The 22029-nt window shown below is 39.6% G+C and overlaps 1 protein-coding gene across 1 annotated transcript in view; it reads right to left on the bottom strand.

Annotated features, from left to right (window-relative positions):
- efna2a (ephrin-A2a) overlaps positions 1–22029 on the bottom strand; it is an 80530-nt gene that overhangs the window by 3394 nt on the left and 55107 nt on the right. Inside the window, exons 2-3 of the mRNA XM_026151312.2 lie at positions 5781–6073; positions 617–682 (exon numbers count right to left, since the gene is read on the bottom strand). Coding sequence (XP_026007097.1) covers positions 617–682; positions 5781–6073 — 359 coding nt within the window. The remainder of the gene's footprint in view (positions 1–616; positions 683–5780; positions 6074–22029) is intronic.

Genomic DNA, 22029 nt, shown 5'->3' with positions numbered 1-22029 from the left:
TCATCCCTCATCTTCTCATCATCTGCCTTGTCAACTTTAAAAACAAACCTGAAACATTAGGAAAACTTTAAATCTTTAAATTAAACTTCTACTGCATGCAGCTGGTTTATTATTAGATTGCTTTCTGTTTCCTATGAGTGATTCAAGCAAGTCTGATGATGTTGAGGCTTGGTAACATTCTTAGAGAGCACTTTCAGCCGGCTCTGTTCTCTTTCTACAAGGACAGAAGGTCTCCCTCACACCCAGTGTGATGTGATGTGATTTGATGTGAAGTGCGTATGCCACTTTTTGCTTATGTGTGTGTGTATGTGGGTGCACTCTTCTCTGTGCCTGTAAGTGTGTGCTTGCGTCTGCGCACGGTCGTGTGCGCTCGCATGTGTGAATGTGTCAGTATGCGGGCGCGCGCGTGTGTTTTTTCAGCGTGCGTGTCTGTGGGTAAAGGTGTTAAAGTGTTGCCTGGCCGGTCTGTGAATCAGAGCGAGGTCTGTTGCCGGGGCATTCTATCAGACCTCTTATTCCCCCTAATTTTACTTTGATAGCCAATCTGGACCTCTGTGTGTATATGTCATTGTGTGTTTGTGAGTGAGCATGTGTGTGTAGATAGAGCGTGACTTACCTGGAGGTCTGACATACACTTTCAGCTTTAGACATGCCCGCCCCACATGGTTTGGGTGAGGAGATGCTGTGAGAAGAGACATTGAAAGTGGAGATTAGTTTAGAGATAACGTGATTTTTGCTGCTGATTGCAAACCAAATACATTTAATAACCAAATATAAAACAAGATTATTTTGTGTTTATGTGAACCAAAAGTAGATTTGACAGAATTTTTTCATTTTTAATAACTGATATATTGCAAGCCAGTAAGAACCAACAGTATTGTGTGAAAGTCATGAGATACTTTAAAGCTCTTTAGACTTTGCTTCCAAGGAGCCAAACTTTCTTAGAAGTTTTAGAAGTTGTCACGAGCCATAGTTCTCCAGAGGGGCGTACTGTGAAGCGTGATCAATGGCTTAGTGAGCTATGTTGAGGTTAAAGCCAGAGTTTTCAGTGTCACGAAAGTGGCTGTCTTTTTACTTGGCTAAATCATTGTAGTATCTTGTGCTGGGGTATGTTCAGAGTTTTGGTTTTAAATTGGCCACGTTTTCACTGATTCTCGTGTTTACAGCATTCTTTATGTGCAATTGAGATTCTCGGCTGGTGGCATACATTTTATATTTGCAAGTTGTTAAGTCTTACCCTACTAAAATCAATGAATGAAGCACAAACTGTGCATTGCCTAATGCAGAAAATGTAAAAAAAATTCTTGATTGCAAAAAATTGTAAAAGTCTCTTTTACACTGCTGGAATTGGAGCTACTAGAACACAGAACACACACTAAAAATACCTGTTCAATCAGTACAATTAAATCACTTTGATTTGCAGATAAACTTTCCTTTATTAGGCTATAGGACAGTAACTTTGATGATGACCTCCCCTTTAACCTAAATCACGAGGTTTGATACCTCTCTATATATACACAAATACAGATGTGGTTTGAGGACCATAGATATAAACTGAAACTTAAAGGGCTCATGCAACGATAAATTAAAATGCTTATTTTACTGCTCTGTGAAATAAATCCAAAGATGGCTTTACTTAGCATTAGTCTTTTCTCTTATTTGTAGCAGTATTGTGTTGAAAAAGAGTCACAGGACATGTGAAACAGAGAACGGCTTAGTTGATAACCACTGGTGTGATCTCCAATGGATGGGATTTGGGGTTTTGTTGAGCCAGTGCAAAGAAAGAAAGAATGCAAAGAAAGCCCGGCTGTGTTGAATTTCATTTGTAGTAAACCCCACGAAAAGTTCAAAAGACCTTTAAAAAGGCTTTCAGTTTTTTCTTTGGACATGTTTTTTTCCCACTTATTTTTCAGTCCTTGTACCTGAGCATTTTCAGAGGAATTTTTATTTTTAAGCCACTTAATACTGAGCAATGAATTATTTAGGCATTAAAAAGTCACCTAACTCGAGGAACAAACCAGAGATGTTGTGTCTACACATAAAAGATAACTTAGCAAAAAAAAAATTCAATTTGTATCTTTATGCACTTTGTAACTAGCAGCCTGTATCAAAAACACATCTTTTGTTCATAATTTCTTTAGCCGAGTCTGCAAAAAAATACCAAAGATAGCACGGTTCATGTTTGCAACAGCAAGGTGGTTCCTGCAGAGCTATTATCAAAACCTTGGTATGCAGCGTGCCCTTAAAAACTTTAATTTAACTGAATATGTCAGATGACATAAAAATGTATCCAAAAGATAAAATTTTTCAGTTAACATGTTAAACATTTGTCACAATTTAGCATTAATCCAGTAATTAATTAATTAACTGTTTTGCAGTTGCAGTGTTTAGAAGTTTAAGCAAGTGCAGAGTTTCATATATTATGTCCTCATACTATATGCTCCCATAAACACACTAAGCACGTTAGGCAATGTAAACAAGTTTGTAAGGGATCACTGAAATTCATTCACACTCACATTCCTAAGGGAAATAACTGACTCTCAAATCAACCTGGCTTGAATGTCTTTGGAATGGGGAAGGAAATCCATGCAAATTCCCCACAGTCGCAGGTCTATCTTGCCGTGAGGTAACAGTGCAAACCACTGAGCCAGCTTGCTGCCCAGATTGAATGCCAAAAAAAAAAGAAAAAGAAAAAAAAGTTAAAAAGTTAGTGTGATTCAAACTTCAAAGTAGAGTAAATGAAATTGAATCTGGGTTTTTAGTCCCACCTCGCTCCAATGTGAAATAGAGCTGGAGACCCTAAAGGAGATTGTGTCCAAGTCTCTGACCAGTCAGACATGCTGACGAGCACAGCCACCCACACACATACGCAGATGTGTAAAAGAATGTGCTCACGCACAGTTGGTTGCAGAAGTGTGCGTGGAGACCTACTGGCCTTCTCCCTTGAGGAAGCCACAACCCAGTAGTGACCCCATAGAGAATCATGTTTGAGATCCACAGTGCACAGGAAATAAATCTGACCCCTCATTTGCCCTCTCCTCCCTCTTTTTTAGCCCACGACTCCTCCCTCCATCTTTCTCTCTGACCTTCACCTCCTTTACCCTGTAAGGCCTTACCTATAGGCCACTTCCTATCCATCAATTTTTTTCAGATTATCTCCCTGCACTACTTGTAGTGGGCAGAAGAACTTGGGCCTAGCATTAAGGCTTGTCCTAGTGGACGTTTCTGTTTTGGCTTGACTGAAAAAGGCAAAATGGCTAGAAAGGTTTTTTCCCCTCTTCTTTGTTACCCCCAACAATTTTCACCTGTGTCATTTTTAAAAGTCACACCAATTCACCCAGTGACTCATTTTCCCAGCACATCCACAATCTAAAGTCTCCTAAAAACCCATTGAAAACCACTCAGCCTCATCAGATGACAGCTGGGAGAAGCAAGGGGTGGAGCTGACCTGTCAACATGTCAGCCCCATGACAAATACACACACCAGTGTGCACTCACAGGGATGCACTCTCATGGATGTGACCACAAATGCCAATCAAATATGTGCTTCACAAGTATGTTCAGAGAGGACGCACACAATAAGGCACTTAGCGGAAAGGCCGGGTGGTTAAAACGGTCGGCACGTTGTCGTTCCACATCAGTACTGACCTGTGCATGAGTGTGTTTAATGTGAGCATGTGAGTGACGGTGAGAGGCAAGAATGTGTGTTAGCCTGCCAGTCAAGATGATGGACATGGCCTTTCACGGACTCACAATCGCTTGACAACTGACCCCCATGACCAGGCCTCCCCCCGCAGCGCACACACACACACACACACACACACACACACACACACACACACACACACACACACACACACACACACACACACACACACACACACAGATATATATTGAAACACATTCACAAGCATTCTAGTCATGTGGAACACACACTATCCCTAGGGGTCCCGTGAGCACAATACCATAGTCAGCAACTAACTAGAGGGGCCCAAACCATCCCTACATGAGACTGAAAACAGAAGAATGTGTGCTTGTGTGTATGTGTGCCAACTGGGAAAAGTGCATCGGGACATCGGGTGGCTGTTATCGTTGCCTCTTCAGCTCCCTGACTCTCGCCTGCTGTGTCTTTGTGGTTGTGCAGACAACAGACTTGGGTAAATATTTGTAGATGACAACTAGCATTTAAAAAAAGTTTCTTTACCTACAAATAGTCTTAAATGCAAACTTTTCAGTAATGCAAAAGTGTTGTATCTTCGCATTGCGCATTTGTTTTTATATTAATTGTATTGCAAAACCAGTTACTGTTGCTGCATGAGAAATAAAACCTGAAAAACTAAACCTGTTTCAGAATCTGCCTATCTATATCTAACTTTTTTTCTTTGCTTAAAGTCTCCTTGTACTCTCAGAATGAAGACAATATCACTGTAAAATGAGAATCACTATCCAAGGACAAAAAAACTCCCTCTATAACCTGACCTGAAACTGGTGCTACAGGACCTTCTTCCCATTATGAGTCATGGTGAGAATGCTCCATCTCCTGCTAAAAAGGTCAAGGTCAGTTTTTCAGCCAACTGTGCAGCGATAATGTAAGGAGAAATGAAGAGACCGTCAGGCTGCATACTGGCAGAATTCCACGCAGTAAAAAAAAAAATCTTTTGGACAAAATAAGATTTTTCTTAAGAGAATCTCAGAGGTCAAGTCAGAAAAAAAAGAATAGGATGACTTTCCTGAGTCGTTATAGCTATCTGCTGGCAAACTGAATCCTGCAAGAGCAAAGTATTTTCTCTAACACTGCTGACTGACATGTACTTATTAAAAATTAAACTGATCAAAAACGAATGATGAGTTTACATAACTCATCAAATGACTGTATGGTCATTTGAGACTGACAAAGAAAAATAAAATCAGCCAACCAAACAAATGAAAGCAAAAAAAAAAAAGAAAAAAAAAAAAAAGCATAAAACAGCATACATAGTTTTTTCAATTGCTTTTGGTGTCCTTGTCATTGTGCGCTCTGTGAAAAACACGTTTCATCCCAGGTGGTTTGGATACTAAAACAGACAACTGCAGCTCCTACAGCATAAAAAGGAAAAGTGGTGCTTTCCTGTGTTTGAACATTGACAGTAAAGCTTCCCAAAGTCAATTTAATGTTGCTTTTCTGTGATTACCAACTGATTTTGCACTAAACAGTCCGGATGCGGTAAATCCATCCCACACTGAGAAGTTGAAAACAATGTTTAAGAGTAATTTGAAGCTACTATATGTCCCACGCCTGCTGGGGTAATGATAGCTTTGTTCAAAAAAGTAGTCTCAGGGGGGTAATACTAATACATCACTTGTTGAAGTGAGGAGAAACATCAATAGAGCTAATATAAAAATGATTACAAACTACGCCTGCTGACATTTTTACCACTTTGCCGAGCACACCACTTATGATCTCGACAGAAGCAGCGAGATGCGCTAAGAAATAAAGTGAGGGAGGAGTGAGAGGGGCGAATAGGAGATGGAAGGTGTATTTGTGCGGGCTGTGTTTGAGAACTCTCTCAATCAGCTTCTGTTGATTGCATATTTATATATTGTTTACAAATGCAAATTGAGCAGGAGCGTGGATACCATGCAAACAGACACACACACACACACACACACACACACACACACACACACACACACACACACACACACACACACACACACACACACAGATAACAAACATCTTTACCTGCACACACAATTTCCCCAAACACAGAGAAACACACTCTACTTGGCTGATAACCTACAGATATAGTAGTACTCGTGTCCAGGCCTGAACTCAAAGCCCAGGGAGAAAGGAGTGAAGAGCTGGAACTTCTCTGAGAAGCGCAGGGGCCCATCGGGACCGGTGGGACGGTTGCACTCCCAGCGCTTAAAGCCACGCATCCTGTGCTGGCAGGAAGTGTAGCCCTCATGGTTGACCATGAATAGGATGTAGCGCTCCATGCGTCCGTGGGATGGAGGCCCCTCGTAGTATGGACAATAGATGTCTAGATAGTCATTGATGTTCACTGCCACCCTGTACTCTCCATGCCAGAACCTGTAAGACACAGAAAAAAGGAAACATTCTTCATGAATAAAAAATAAGCGAACAGACTCAGGGATCTGCGCAGAATCTGTGAGGAGCTGTGCTTTCTGTGGTAAAATGAGACCGTGGAAGACTTACGTTTTAAGAAAAATCTTTATATTCCTGAAAAACAATCGATATTTACTACAATTTCTGTATGACTGCACAGCACAAAGGAAACTATCTGCCTAGCGTAGTCATCCGGTGCAATGTAACCATATGAAATTGTGCGATTGTTGGAACATTTTTGTGTTTCCACATCTTCAGAGGCAAATCAAAGGTCGCAGAACAACACTCCTTAGAGTTTCCATATATTGCTCAAGGACACTGAAACTGCTTTTCTGATTTAAACCACCTGAGTCAGTGAAAAGAAAAAAAAATCCTAGAGGGCATTTAAAAAAACAAACAAAACAATATATTGTTAAAGCCAGAAAAATCAATGATGATCCCTCTGGTTATGCCAGTTTAGCAACCAATTTTATTTTAATAAAGCTCGGTAAACTACAATTTATGGGAATTCGAGGCATGTTTCAAATACAGGTTTTTTTTTTCCAGTCGGCGTGCTTGAATGAACCTTGTGGTATGATACTTAAGAGAAGTAGGTCATCGTGGTAGAGAGCACACATTGCTGTTGTAGGTGTCCACTTAGTTCAGCAAGCATGCAGATCAGTGAGGTTGGCATCATGAACCGAAACAAGTTATTAAAGAAAAAAAAACTATTGGTATTAAAACGCTCATCCTGGAGTTTCTACACTGCGGCAGTCCCTTATAATATTCATAGAATGCAGGTGATATGGAAATGCATGAGATGCTGGCCCCTTCATCCTTTTTCAGCAACCTCTGCTAGTCACTTTTAATACATTAAAAACATATGGCTGCATATTTTCCCTTTATAATACAGGCTCTATTTATGTTTATATTTTGGTGCCAGTGCTGTTTATAAGAGAACTGAACTTCTGTTTACAATCTTGAAGTCAGTGAAGTGAAACAGTCTCTCTTTAAAGGATGAGGCTGGAGATATTCTATATTTTTGTTATTGTCAACAAATGCAGATGAGGACTAAAACCAACAGCGTGCAGCCTGCCTCTCTACACTTCTGGATTTCCCTGCCTTGTTTTTCTATAGACATACATTTCAAATAATGCACGGTGTGTTTATAATGAATCGTTTGCATTTGTTGGAGGCTATTTTTTTGTTTGCTGATTAATAAACATGGCAACTGGTGCTGATTGCTCTGGGATGTTTATATCAGCAGGACAGAGTATATGTTGACTCAGTAGTTAAGTTAAACAGGCAATGAGTTAAGTTGAGTTAAGTTAAATTAAAATAAAATGTAATGTATTGTTTCCTGTAGGAAATTGCATTTAATTCCTTTCTATTAGTAGCCAATACCTTATGAAAGAGCACAGCAGATGTGTTTTAAAAAGCAGGGCAAAAATGAGCTCTGTAGAGTAAAAGTATAAACATCTTTTCAGTAAACCATCTAACATTTCGATGCATTTTTAAATAGTCAGGGCAATATCCATTTTATTCTTTGTGGTCAAGTAAACCTGTCGATGTCTGCAACCGCCACGTCCTCCGGTGTTTTTCATTACCTTCATTATCATCACCACAGCTACAATCAATTCAATTCCAAATGTACCACCTCAAGTACATTTAAAATTCATTACACCGCGTTATCAAATCTTGTATGTCGAAGCTCGGTAAATTTGAGACGCAGGAAAATGTCTTCAATCAAATAAGCATAGCCTAAACAAAACCAAGCTGTCGTGCAATCTAGTTGTCACAGACAGCACGCACACAGGCGGCTTGGGCTTTTTAAACAAATTCATCATTTTCTCCCTCACCTTGGCAGTAATTGATTGCCTAGAATGAAGACATTTTGGTCTAAGCACTCTTGGTTAGTGGGATATTTAGCTTTGGGACAAATTATCCCTATAACGGCAGTCCTATCTCTCTCCCAGAGGGCAAATCAGGAAGTGAGTTAGATGTGAAATGAGCGTCTTCATGCTTCGGTGCCCTATCAGAGTGCGTTTTGCAGCTTCTAAAGGGATCCTTGAACAGATCATTTAGAGGCATTGATCCACCAGGGAGCTCCTCTTGGCTCTCTCTGCTCCCAATCAACTCTTATTAACAACTAAAGGGGGAAGGCAGAGGGAGAAACAGAGGGAGAGATGTATAGAATGAGAATAAAAAGCCTGAAAGCAAAGAACAGAAGGGGTGAAATAGAGAGAAAAAAAGGTGGGGGAGGAAGGGAAATATGTGCAAAGCTAGAACAATAGAGAAGAAAAAGCAGAGAGAGGAGGGCGACAATCAAATATGGGGTAATGAGATTGCATGAAATTAGTTTAGAATAAAGCTGAAAAATGAGGAAAGAAAAAGCAGAAGAGGAGATGGAGGCCAGATGGAAGAAGAGCAGATGGAAGAGGAGTTTTCTATATTTCATTTCAATTTATATGACTATGGTTTTTCATCTGAGACAAATGTGCTTTGCCTATTGATTGTGCGCTGATACATTTATGGATGACTACCACTTGAGCATTAGTACATTGGATATGCAGCAAAGTACGGATGTGTGTGTGTTCATGCAGGCAAGCATGTGTGTGTGTGTGTGTGTGTGGCCGGTTAAATGGTAGCATGGCAAAGTGGGTCTCACTCGGTGAGGATGCTCAATCCAAGAAAGGGCTAATGTGCCAGGATACATTAGGTTGTATCAGTGCCCTGCCCTGCTCCTGTGACACTGTCTGCATTCCTAATTTGCCGAGGCGAGCCGAAACCGTGTGTGCAGGTGAGTGGGTGAACGTGCAGGTGTGCCACTGCACTGTGAGCTGTTAAAAAGCGCATGTTGGTGTGTGTCACAGTTTGTGTGTCCCGTGTCTTCCACTCTCAGGCTGAGTGTCATTTGGAATTAAACACACACACTGCACTAGCCAAAAAAGACATGGGAATGCACTCACATATAAGACACGGCTCTTTGAGAAAGAGCTGTGTGTGTGTGTGTGTCTGTGTGTTATTGGTGTTTTTAATGGGATGTCTTTGAATCTGTATGTGCGTATATTTCAAAGCTGTGAAAGCAGTGATATAACAGTATTGTGCAACATTATATTTAAAGAACTCATAATAAAAGCTGACATTATGAAGCTTCATAAATGTTTCTATTTATGATGTAATTTATTTGCAACTTAAGTCTTGAAAATTACATTTCGCTGAACATCAGGGCTTTAATTTCTTAGTGTTATTAGCTCATAGTCAGAGCACTGTAACATCATTGTTACATCTGCAATAGAACAGTCTTTTAAACACACTTCATCTCTATAAGCAGGCATCTTCTTGTCCCTTATTGGCAAAATCTGCCAAGAAGAGCTTTATTATGAAATGTTTTGTGGTTTCTAATTGTTGTTTAAGTACCATTGCGCACCCACGTTTGAGCAAGCCTAGGTTGCATGCAGGTAAACTGTTGGACAAACCGACAAACAACACATAGTCATTTCCCAAATATCTAGGTGCAGCTTGAGTCCCGAATATTAACACCCAAATGGTTCAGTGGTTCAGGTTTAGAGGCTTAAACCTCTTTAAATATAGTCATTACTGCTTTTTTGAAGGGTGCGCCATCAGTTGTGACATCTCTTCGGCACCGTTGTGGCTTGTGCCTCTCGATTTTTTTGTGAGACAGACAGTGTTGCTAGTTTGTAAACACAAGAATACAATCCTCTCAGCTTAAAAGTATCAAACTTTGTGAAGTTTCATACACAATATTGTGATGGCTTTTGTTTGCCTGTTTCGACTTCTTTTATTCCTTTAGTGTGGAGTTTTTTTTTCAAAGTGTGGACACCGATAATTCAGGAAAAGACTGCAGCAAGTATGGCAAACCTCATGGGGAATTTCTGGCTCAGCTGTGGTAGCACATTGGCAGTCTATTAGCGATCCGTGGGCAGCTTCGGACTGCTCATCTACCTGCAGAGAGTATCTGTTGTCAGATGGGGGCAGTGTCAAAAATATGTGGTACAACCAGTCTGTGTGCTACTCTTGCTTGTGTTGTTGTTGGCCATTCAGTGGAGAAAATTTAAATTATAAAATTTTTTCTTGTGCTTCTCTCACTCCTGATGAACTCCGCTGTCACTCCCTTCCCTGTGCCAGCCCATTTGTCAACCAATCAGCATTAGATCAACCCACCACCCTTTTCTGTACGCTCTCTAAATAGGCAAAACCTTTCTCAGTACTTATTACTCAGGTACTGCTTGCAGTTACATAAATTAAGCATCTGCACAAACAGTGACTGGGCTATGCAGAAGGATCTAATTTACAGAGTTAGTGAACTGGCTGCAATGAAAACATCAGAGCTACCTACACATTATACGTACAGGAGCAGCTGCACCATGGAAACCCATGCCATGAAGCTCCTGATACACAGTTTGGAGGCTGTTGTTAATGGCAGAGGAGATTTGTAGCTCTGCAGTTACTGAGTCAGCAGAGCTTTGATGACTTTTATGCACTACGCGACCATGCGCTAAGTTTCTGTGGTTCCTAAATGCCTCCACTTCTTGGATCATGGAATATCTTGGAGGGAATTTCAAGTGACTGAACAGAAAGCAGTATGGATTGCACCAATTTTCATAGAGTGTCTCATTTTTGACAAACAATAACTCCCCCCAACCCTATTTCATCATAATAATTCAACATTTGGCACAAAAGAAGCTTTAAGGTAGCTTACAACAAAGTACAGAGCAAAATTATAAAGTTTCACTAATCCTTTTACTCATTCAGTGTAAACTTTTACAACCGGTACAAGAAATAATGTCCATGCTTGTTATTTTACGGCTGAAAAAACTTGATTATCTTTCATTTCCAGGGAAAGATATGTGTTTGTATTTCTAGCATATTGATAATTAAGTTCTGAAGGGGTACAAAGATAAAGATTTAAAACTTTATGTTTTATGCTTTTGAAATTAAGCAGTGTCTATGAAAACACTGTCTTAAATTATGCCTGTTAAACAGACTGCTGTTGGAGTGCATGTTGTTTAGTACATGGTCTTTTCATATTTTTTTTGTTCCGCCGCTTGAAGCAATTTCTTTCTAATATTGTCTGTGTATGAACCTGAGCAATATGATATCATTCATAATCCTCTGATGCCTCACAAATTCTCCTCACTCTCTCAGTGCAATTGAATTGTCTGGTGATGTTAGCCAGACGCAGCTGAAAGACTTGGCTTTTGGCTGGTGGCTCTCATCTGGATATAAAAGGATCATTCTGAGGCTTGGACCATAATCAGTGGAAATGGATCTGCGTTAAAGTGTTTTATGGTTTTGTGTGCACATATCAGGATGAAAGAAAATAGAAATGGGAGAGCTTAAAAGTTGAAATAAAAGATCCAAACAAAAAGGGGACGAGAGAAAACATGTCTTTGAGGTTTTTTTCTGGATGTGCGTATCTGCTGCAATCGCAAGTTCTGTATTTTTCCATACAGTAGTAACTGTACTCCTGCGTGTAGTGGCCACTCTTTAGTATTCTGACGACAGTGAGTCATCAACATCCTCTCTCAATATGGCTGTGATCAAAGCCTCTGGTTGGAGAAGCCTTGGATGTTTACCATACCTGCCTGCGTCCTAAACAGCAGGCTCCATCAACCACCAAACATCAAAGGATGCTTCTCTCTCTCTCTCCCACTATGTCATCCCACTCTCATTCTATAACTTTCTCCTTTTCTTTAGCTTTACTTGATCTGTCTTTGTCACTCCCACTTATGGTGCACTCACACCGTGGCCTGCAAAAAAAACAAAAAAACCCAGAAAAACCTCTTTCTTCCGTTCTTGGTCTGTCAGTCAAATTCTGATCCAGTTGCTTTTGGTAAAAATGGCTCAGAGGAGAAAAGAAACTGGCTGCACAAACCCGCAAAAACTACAGGAGGCACCATTTCAAAATACAACGTCTTCATTTGGTAGACACTTCTCGACACTGGATTTTTGGACACTTCTTCACTTCTTGAAATAACTTATCGCTTGATTTATTTAAGGGAACAGCTTTCAGATTTTACTGTGTAAACAACTTTGTTTTCCGTCTGCATGCTGTTTTTTTGTGTGTGTGTGTGCAGCATCTGTGCCCAAATAAAGTGCAAAGCATAGGGCAGTCAAATTAAGCCAACTGCCAAGTGACAGAACATGCAGTTCCTCTAACGGCAACCTGAGGCTGACTAAGGAATTAATTCCCCATAGACTCTTATGTTAAAATGCCCAACTTATGCCAATAAAATAACACATTTAGAGCCTTCATGCTATAGTTAATTTTCCATAACAACTGTACTGGGTATGATTATTATTATTTTTGTTATAAATAATCATGATAGCTGACTGCTCTCTGCTGAACATCATCACTGCTTATTCAAGCCAACGATTTGAGACTCTCAACCACATTTGTGGTGTATGTTCATTTTGTAGCATTTCTAATGGAATTATCCAACAAAGAAATATGGCCTGCTGGGAGACGGACAGTCGCTCATATTAGTAGTAGTAGCAGCAGTAGTAGTAGACAATCAGGCCAACAGGTCTAGTATTTTATTAGTCTGTTACTGAGACTAACTTGCAGGTACATGTATGTGTCTTAGTGAGTTGCACCCATTCAGCTTATCATTGCTGCTTGCTATCTGATAACTTGGGATCTTTACCTTACAATATAAAGAGGCTTGAGGAGACTGTTGTTGTGATTTGGTGCAAATTGAACTGAAGAATTAGGATGAGGATGTTTGGGCTCTTTTAGCGTTACGGGGCAGAGGATTTATGAGTGAATCTCTGCTTGGGTTGCATCATGTGTAAGAATGCACATGATGCAGGTTGTCTTCATCTGAAGTGATGGGAATGACGTGTCAACACATGTAGCAACTCTAATGTTAAAATGCGCAACTTACACCATGAAAATAAGACAAAAAAGTTTTTGGTCTTTGTAGATACTTTTTCTGCACAGAGGTGATTTTCTTTTTTTGGGGGGGGGTTGCAAGCAGGATAGGTGGAAGAATTGGATTTGGCTCAATTTTTAAATCCAATTCACTGTCACATCTTCAGTCAACTCAAAAGTTGTTGTCCAACTTTAGTTGCCAACTCCTATCTTGACGCAGTTTATCACCATTCTCTCATTGAGAGTAATGAACATCCGGTTTGCTCTCCTCCACACACCAGCACAAAGAGACTCCACCAGTATTGCTGCCTAACCCTGGCAAATTCTGTGCACTGTTGGCCAAATGAATATGTGGAGTCTTTTAAATGTAACATTTCATATTCAAAACAGGCACGATTTCACCTCATTTGGCTTTCTGGCAGGAAGAAATTGCAGGCTTTTGTAGACGTGTGTGGCTGAAAGTAGCCTCAGTTATGTTGCTGTCTCAGTCTCCTACACCATAACTCCAGTCACTCTCAATATCTCTCCAATTAACTCCACATTACTCTCTGTTTCTATCTCTCCATCTTCATCTTCTCCTGACTTTACTCTGTCTTTTCCTCCTTTTCTTTACTTTCGTTCCCTCAATCTTCATCTCCAGTCACTTCTGCTTCATTTACTCCCTGTCTATTCTTTCTTCTTCTCCCAGCACTTTCCTTTCTGGAGCTCAGCTCCAGCATCTTTTGACATTCTTGCTATCTCCTCTTTTCAGTCTTCGCGACTGTCAACGCCCCCACCCGCCTCTTTTCTCTTCCTGTTCTCTCCTTTGTCTTAACTTTCTTCCCCCATTATTGTATTTTTATTCCCTCACCATGGCATCATCTGCTTTCTGCTCATTCTGTTTGAATGTTTAAAAGGACTCCTTCATGCACACAGACAGACACACGCACACATACATCATCCTCTGGCTAGGACTCTTTAGCTGCTTTTTTCCCCAGCATGAGGTGTTCCTTTCTCATGCTGTTGTCTTCTCCTGTGTCTCCCATCGCATTGCTGCTGATGCTTAGATACGTTAGGAAAAGTAAATATGGTACCTCCCTGGAAACAAACACACTGAGGCTGACATATCTAGACATTTCCAACACATGGATGTATACTATAGCGTAGAGTACAAGCTCATCTCAACAAAATAACACATGTAACACTGAAAGCATTAATGCATTCAGTATAATGTAAAGCCAAATTAACACAAATCGAAGTACTGGGATTCATAAGCACAGATGTACATGTTTAATTATGCAGATTAGCTCTTGATCCTCACTTCTGTGTTAAACACATGCAAACAGCATGGAATAGAGCACATAACACACACATGCACATCTCACTGTACATGCACCGAAGCCAACATGAAAAAGAAACCATCAAAAGCCTCAACCCACAACTGGCACACACTCCTGAGCAGCTCAAACTGTGTTGTTTTGACAAGTTCCACATCTGTCACTCTGAATAATGTCGCCCATAGATCACTGTGGTGACATTCAGCACATCTGAAAGGTTATTATGTATTTCTCCAAGACAGGCAACTTAGCCCCCCTGCGGATTAAGTGCTGCCTGTGTCAATCCCTGGGAAATTCTTACACATATGTACACATACACACAGTCAGACATAAAACAGGCTGCCCATCACTCACATATGCACATACAACCCAACGCCCACTGACTGGATTAACATAACAAACCTTGTTCTTGAGCCCCCCACCCGGGAAGGATAATTACCACTTTGGTGATGTGTTTGCTAAAAAATACACACAAAAAGTAAAGACAGAATAGACCCGATGGCAGTCAGATACAGAGACAAAGCCACTGATGGATGGGCAAGCAGGTTGAGTTAGTCAGACGGACAAGATGAGAGCTCGGGCACACACGGTATTTCTGACAAGCTGACAGGCAGAGTGCATGATATGCCTATATCAGTCTCCTTGTTTTCTGAGGGGCATTCACCATGATGCAGCACCAACGCTGGCACTGTCGACAGCACAAACAGCACTGGGGCTCTATTGGTATCGACAAGGTTGGCTCAAAAAGATGTACGAATGAAGGAGCTGATGGCTGGTGTCCAAGTTCGCCAATGGGAATCTCTCAATAAGGGTGGGGAGCGGCAGAAATGTCACGTATCCACAGAGTCAATGTTTAAAGAAGGGAGAAGAACTGGCTGACATTTTTTATTCCATCAATACTCATGCATTCTTCAAGGTTGAGTTCAACTTTTTTTTTTCTGACAGATTGGGGGCCATCTTTGGCTGTCATTAAAACGGACCACAAACATTTTGTTAAGAATGATGAAAATAACAAAGTGTTTCCACAAAAATGGCCAGCCTACATCTGGCCAGAGGTATACAGTTTGTCTTCTGGGAGTACAACTATAAAAACCTTTAACTTTATTTTGTACATTTATGATTTTTTTACACCCCATATTCTACAAAAAACCTTTCAAGTCTGGCAAGCAAATAATATCAATTCTCCATGATATAGACTTGGGACAAATGTGTTTACTGTTTTAGCTCAATGTTGGTGTAAGAACCTTCACTTTAAAAGTTACAGATCAATTCTTTTCATGTTTTTTTCAGTTTAACCACCGAGTTGCATTTAGTCTGTGCTTGAGGAATACTACTGTTACTTTCATATATACCGTAAACAAAAGGTTTGCAGTGTTTTTCCGCTCTCAGATTTCTGCCCCGATCAACAAAGTGATTATGTAACTGACTAGTTTAGCCAGTTTGACTTATTCGCCTACCAGTGGACTGATTATCATCTTTCAGTGAAAAAAAACTGTCTGCCTGACAACTACTTTTACACCAGAATAAACTGATGGAGTGTCAGACTGACTGACATATTAGCTGTCTGCCTTGCTTTGGCATCACCCTCTGGCTTAAGGATCTTCATCTAATATGGATGGGTTGATCCAGATTGACGAGGTGAACTAATCCATGTAGTTTGGGTCAAAGCGTTTGAGCCTCTGTGGGTTGCGAGTCACAGAGGGCAGAGAGAGCGAACGGGGAAAGCTGGTGTATAGATTGCTTTGCAGCATCTCTAATGAGTAATTAAACACTTGAATGGAGTCCAATTAAGATACACGCTGTGTATGCTGGCGAGCACGCGCACACACATAAATCCATGTGTCGACATGCAGGCAAACATCAGCATGTAAACAAAATCAAAGACACACATACAGAAGCGTGCACACTCATACTAATAGTCACACTCCTACGAGTAGATCAAAAATAGAAACACAAACACACACGTGTGTATATATATATACACACACGTGTATATATATATACACACACGTGTATATATATATATATATACACATATATACTAAAGCACAAGCATACACAGACTCAGGTCTCGCCACATTAAGTGGAGCCATATGTGCTGAATGTTGTACGTGGTTCAGCATGGAGTGAAGGTCAATGCTGTCTGACTCTAATAGCGAGCATCTCTTTTCTGACTCCTCTCCCTCCTCCCCTCAATTTCTCTGATTCATATGTGTCTGACTCTCTGCCTTGATCTCCTTCTGGTTCCCTCCTCAAAACTCTCTGGCTTTCGTTCTGTCCACTTATCTTTGTATCAATCTCTCTCTCTCTCTGTCACTTGCTTTCAATTCAATCTCAGGGCCAATTCCAAGAAGCAAAAGACAAAAGAAAAAAAAACCCTACATGGGTAACTGAGATTGCCCTGACTAGAACAACATCAGCATTGTCTTTTGGATCCATGGTTATGTTGACTAGTCAGGACCTCTAGTTCTCGGGCTAGAGGTAAGGAAAACACTCTGCATTAACTCAAAAGGAGAAATGCTATTTACAGATGTTTCAAGTGGTAGCATTCAGACACAAAAAGAAGAAAGTCTGCTACACACTGAGGGAAAACAGGTGACACTTTTTGGTGGTTTCTTCCTGGGAGCTTGTTTGTACTGGAAAGTGACATGCTTTGTTGTGTGAAAGGTGAGCTTTAGATAGATTTCTCTCCACATACCTGATCAAATACTGATAACCTTTTCACACCGACGAAAAACAGGTTCTGCAGTAGTTTGATAGCCTAATATCGAACCATTTGAAGCATTTCAACCAAAAGTAAATTGGTTCAGGTGGGACCAGGAAAATAACAAGTTTTCAAGTGAAATATGTCAAATATGCTGGAGTGAGAGAATGTGCAAAACACCCAACTAACAGTCATACTTGCAATGGTCTAGATTAAAATGGTTGGAAATATGTTAAATAGCACTAAAGTTGCAAGAATCCTCAAAGGAGCTGATACACAACCAGAGCTGTTTTGACATGCAAAAGTTAACCTGAAGCATACTGACAGCTTTACAGCATAGCAAAACCTGATGGTCGTTTCACAAAACCTCTGACTTTTGGACGTTCTGCTAAATCTACTTAAACCAGAGGAAGAGATAAAAGACACATTTTGTGACTACCTTTTATAATGGATTTGTTTTCCACCCAGAAGAGAAAACTCTCATTTGGGTCATTTGTAAGATATTAACAACAGTTGTTTTTCTGGCCTCTAACACATAACTGGCTAAAGCTCTGCCTCATTTCTCAAAAGAGACACACTTTTTTAATAACTGTAAACACAATTTCCATGTTTCCACATTTCCTATGTGCAAACACCTTTCTGCAAAGTAATATTTAAAACTGGACAAAGAAATCATTTACTGCACTTTATCTTCATTCAACAAATACATGAAACCAGTGCAGTACACTCGAGTCATTACCATCCACACTGCAAGTGCACTCCTAAAAACAAAGCCACTGAATCAGAATCATGCGAGCTCTACAAATAGGGCTATTTGTTTGCCAGCGCTCTGGAACAATGGATCCTAACCGAGGAGATTATTAAGACGATCTATTTCCGATGCAATATACAGTATCATGATTACCTGATTTCTTCTTTTTCCATATTTCTCACACTTAGATATTTCAGGTCATGAAGCAGTTTTTAATTGGACAAAAATAACCAGAGTAGATATATTATATCAAATATATATATTTGTGAAAAAGTAATTACCCCCCAAAACTAATGATTGGTTGTGCCGACCTTGGCAGCATGAACTGTAATCAAGCCACTGCAATAACTGGCAATGAGTCTTTCACATCGCTGTGGAGGATTTAGGTCCACTCGCCTTTGGAGAATTGTTTTAATTATGCCACATAGGAGAGTTTTCAAGCATGAATTGCCTGTTTAAGTCCATCATTTAAGTCTAGACCTTGGCTAGGTCACTCAAAAAGCTACATTTAGTTGTTTGTTTTTTTGTATGTTTTTCACGTGGGGCCAGGCAGGTTTGGATAGCTTTGTTGCTGAAATAAATGGAATCTTTATAAAAAAAATAAACCCCTCAATTTCAATATATCTAATTCTGATGATCTGGAACATTTAAGTGCAAGAAAAATGCCAAATCTAAAAAAATCAGAAAGTATAATTTTTCATTGCATGGGAATAACTTTTCCCAGCACTGTATGCATCTATTACTCGATGTTCTCATATGCTGGATGATGTGAGGCTGGCTGTTTCAGTGTCATATTCACGAACTCTTATTTTTTTCCCTGCATTTTTTTCTATTCCTCTATTTTTTTTGGCGGTGGAAATTCCTACATAAGAGAAAGCCTCTTGATTTCAGTGGCTGAGGTTAATGTGGATGCATTGAAGGCATTCAAAGCTGGATTTGCCAGGGTATACTTCCAGGAGCAGGTTTCACAAAGAAGCATCCTTTGTGAGGTGGATTATATTTTGAGACCAGATCAGGAACAGAGAAGAGATGATGATGCAGAGTAGTTTTTCAATAGATTTACAGTATAGAATTACATTAAAAAAATCTTATGTACACCTAACCATCTATTTTCTAACCCCGTGTTTTGCTTTTTATCTGTCCTAGCTGACATTTGACGAGAGGTGGTGGATAGTTTGCCAGTGAATCACAAGACTAACATAGATTATTGACGCTTTCATCCACATCTAAAGTGAGTTTCAATCAGTGGTTCACTTAACATCTGTCTTTGGAGAGCCAGATAGAGAAAGCTCCACACAGAAAGACACTTTGCTTTTGTGGAAGTAAAGGGTTGAAAATGTTCTGCTGTCTTTAAGCAGTGTTTTGGATAATCTTGCAAAGGTGTGTCAATAAAGAAATGTTCTCAAATTCAAAATAGAGCAGATTCTCAAAATACTTATTACTTAATGAGTACTTAATACCTCAGTCATGTGGTCATCAGTAATGTATGATTGCTTGTTTGTGTGTAATGGGAAAGACTGATTTTGACTGCAAAGCTAGCCGGTTCTATGAGACTGAAGCTTTGACAGTGTACGTTTACAAAATGGTGAAAGGTTTCATAAGACGTTTCAATTTAGAAAAGAATTAGGCCAAGCAGCTCTTGTTCCCAACACATTTCCATTTTTTAGATAATATATAAACCTAAATTGCTATAAACAGGAAGTCTCTTTCCTCTTCATTTTTTATTTTTTTTATTTTTTACTACAAATCAAAAAGAAGTGCTGCTGTCTTGGTGTCTCCCCCCCTCTCTGTCTTTCTGTATTCCTGTCTCCCACTCACCACGTCTTGGCATAATCCCACTGTGCCCAAACCCTCTTTTCTCATCTTCTTCTTTGCCACTGATCTCCCAAAAATTCCACCCCCCACTCCTCTTCTTTGCGCTCTCTCTCCTTCAAAAAAATGTCTCCTCTGCAAACGTTACAGCTCTAACTGCGCTCTAAACCGAAAAAAGATTCTTCAGCCCCGAACCCCATTTTAGAGCCATAATGAACACTTTTGCAAATGCTCTTTGTAGCGTCGTACTCGAACCGTTCGCACAGACCCTTTACAACATTGTCATTTTTCTGTAAAAAAATCAAACGCTACAAAATCAGCATAGTTAAAGTGCATTTTTAAAGTGCTACTCTTTGATTTTCTGTTTTTGTAATTTTGAAGTCCAACTGAAGTTTAACAGCATGATCTGCTCTAAGAAAATTATTCTGTAACCTCTTTTAAGAAAAATAAATTCCCCAAAAGGGAGAAATCTATCATTTATATACTTTAGCCTTATGACAGTAGCCTCGTTTTGGAGCGGCAGCATTGCACTTGACTGTACGATGTGTATGTAGGCAATGCCTTACATTGTATTTTAAATTATTTGTTTCTCTGTCATGAGATGATGATAACACTAACAATCAGACAGCTACACAACACCACATAACACAAGACTAACATTCCAGTGAATTCGAAGTATTGACCCGTTTGTCTTTTTTCTGTAATAAAAGTCCAAACAAGCATTCGTGAGGAGAAAAGTGCATTTCCAACATCAGTCTGCAGTCTTGAAAACTACCCATCGAACACCCCCTAAATAGATATAGTTACTAGCCGACATTTGTTTATATTTTTTTTATGCACTCAAAGGCACGCTGTCGAGTTTGTGATTACTGGTGGACCAGTGTTTAATTTTGTTTTTCATATCATGCAAGTTCATAATGATATGTATGCACGATACAAGCAAAAACACAAGCAAACAACCTTTGATGTAAACAATGCATAATTGAATTGTTTGTAACGCGTTCAAAACAGCGAGTGCAACACGTTTGTCGGATATCAAGGACAGACATGCTTTGCTACGAAATGCTGATGTTAAACTTAACTTTTTAAAACTAAAACACACACTAAACTTTTTTTCCTACATGCTTTTATTTTTCATTTAACTCATTTTTTGTGTAACTTTATCAGTCTCTCACATCATTGTGGAGGAATTCTTCTTTACAAGGTTGCTTCAGTTTATTGATGCTTGATGCACAGCTCTCTTAAATCCCCAACACAGCATTTAGATCAGGATTAGGTCTGGACTTTGAGTGGGTCATTGCAACATCTTGATCCTTTTCTTTATTATCATTGTCCTGTTACATGACCCGGTTTCTGCAAAGTTTTAGATGACCTCACATTTGACTATAGAATATTTTTGTTTAATTTTGGTATACAGAGGAGTCCATCAACCTTCTACTGCTGTGTTTCCATGAGGTGTTTCTGCCGATATGCTGTGTTTGCTTTTTGCCAAATGTGCCGCTGTGCAATATAGACAAACATCTATATTTTGATGTCATCTGTCCAAAACACATTGTTCCAGAAGTCTTGTGGTTTGTTTAGATGCAGTTTTGCAAACCTAGGCCAAGCTGCCATGTTGATTTTAGAGAGAAGAAGGGTTCTCCTGGCAGCCCTTTCAAACAAGTCAACCTTGTTCAGTCTTTTTTTAATTATCCGATCATAATATTTCAAATTAAATATGCTAACTGAGATCTAGCTCTTGGGTTTTCTCTGAGAATTGCCCGACTTGACTTTGGGGTGAATTTGCTCTTCTTTTTCACTCTTGGTAAGATTGTTTCTTTAATTACACACCTGAATGTCCCAGACAAGCAAAGTGCCACAACTTCTGTTTTTATAGACGTTGTCACACTTGTTGATGATCAATTAATCGTTTTATTAGCAGCAACTGACTGCTACTGACCCTCTTAATTCCTATGGAAGCGGAAAGAATGAACTTCAGTTTCTTTTTACATGTAGTTTTTTAAGTCTTTATTTAACCGGGGAGAAAAAAAATCCACTGAGATTAGAAAATCTCTTTTACAAGGATGTAGTCTATCCAGAAAACTGAAGTTAGGTGTGAACAGGTCACTGGCCAGTGTTTAATATATAACAAAAACATATATATGTTGTTGTGCTGGATGAAAAATTAGGGAGTTAAGAACCTTACGCAGAGATGCGTTTATAAATCAGCTAAACATTTACTTTTAATACCGCCTCACATCAGTTTTAGTCTTGCTAAATGTTGAGATTTTAACACTTTGGTTACATTTTAATGATTAAGATTTGTTTGTTTTTTTATTGCACAAAATGAATTGAAACAATAAAACAAAAACTACATTGGAATCTGGAAATGTGGCCAAAACTGGATGAATTTGGGTAAACATATTATAATAGGCAACAATTTCATAGTGGGTGCATATACACTCAGGATGTAGAATAAAC

The sequence above is a fragment of the Astatotilapia calliptera genome, chromosome 19 (assembly GCF_964374335.1).
Source record: "Astatotilapia calliptera chromosome 19, fAstCal68.1, whole genome shotgun sequence".
Taxonomy (NCBI): domain Eukaryota; kingdom Metazoa; phylum Chordata; class Actinopteri; order Cichliformes; family Cichlidae; genus Astatotilapia; species Astatotilapia calliptera.
This window is presented reverse-complemented; position numbering and strand designations above follow the sequence as displayed.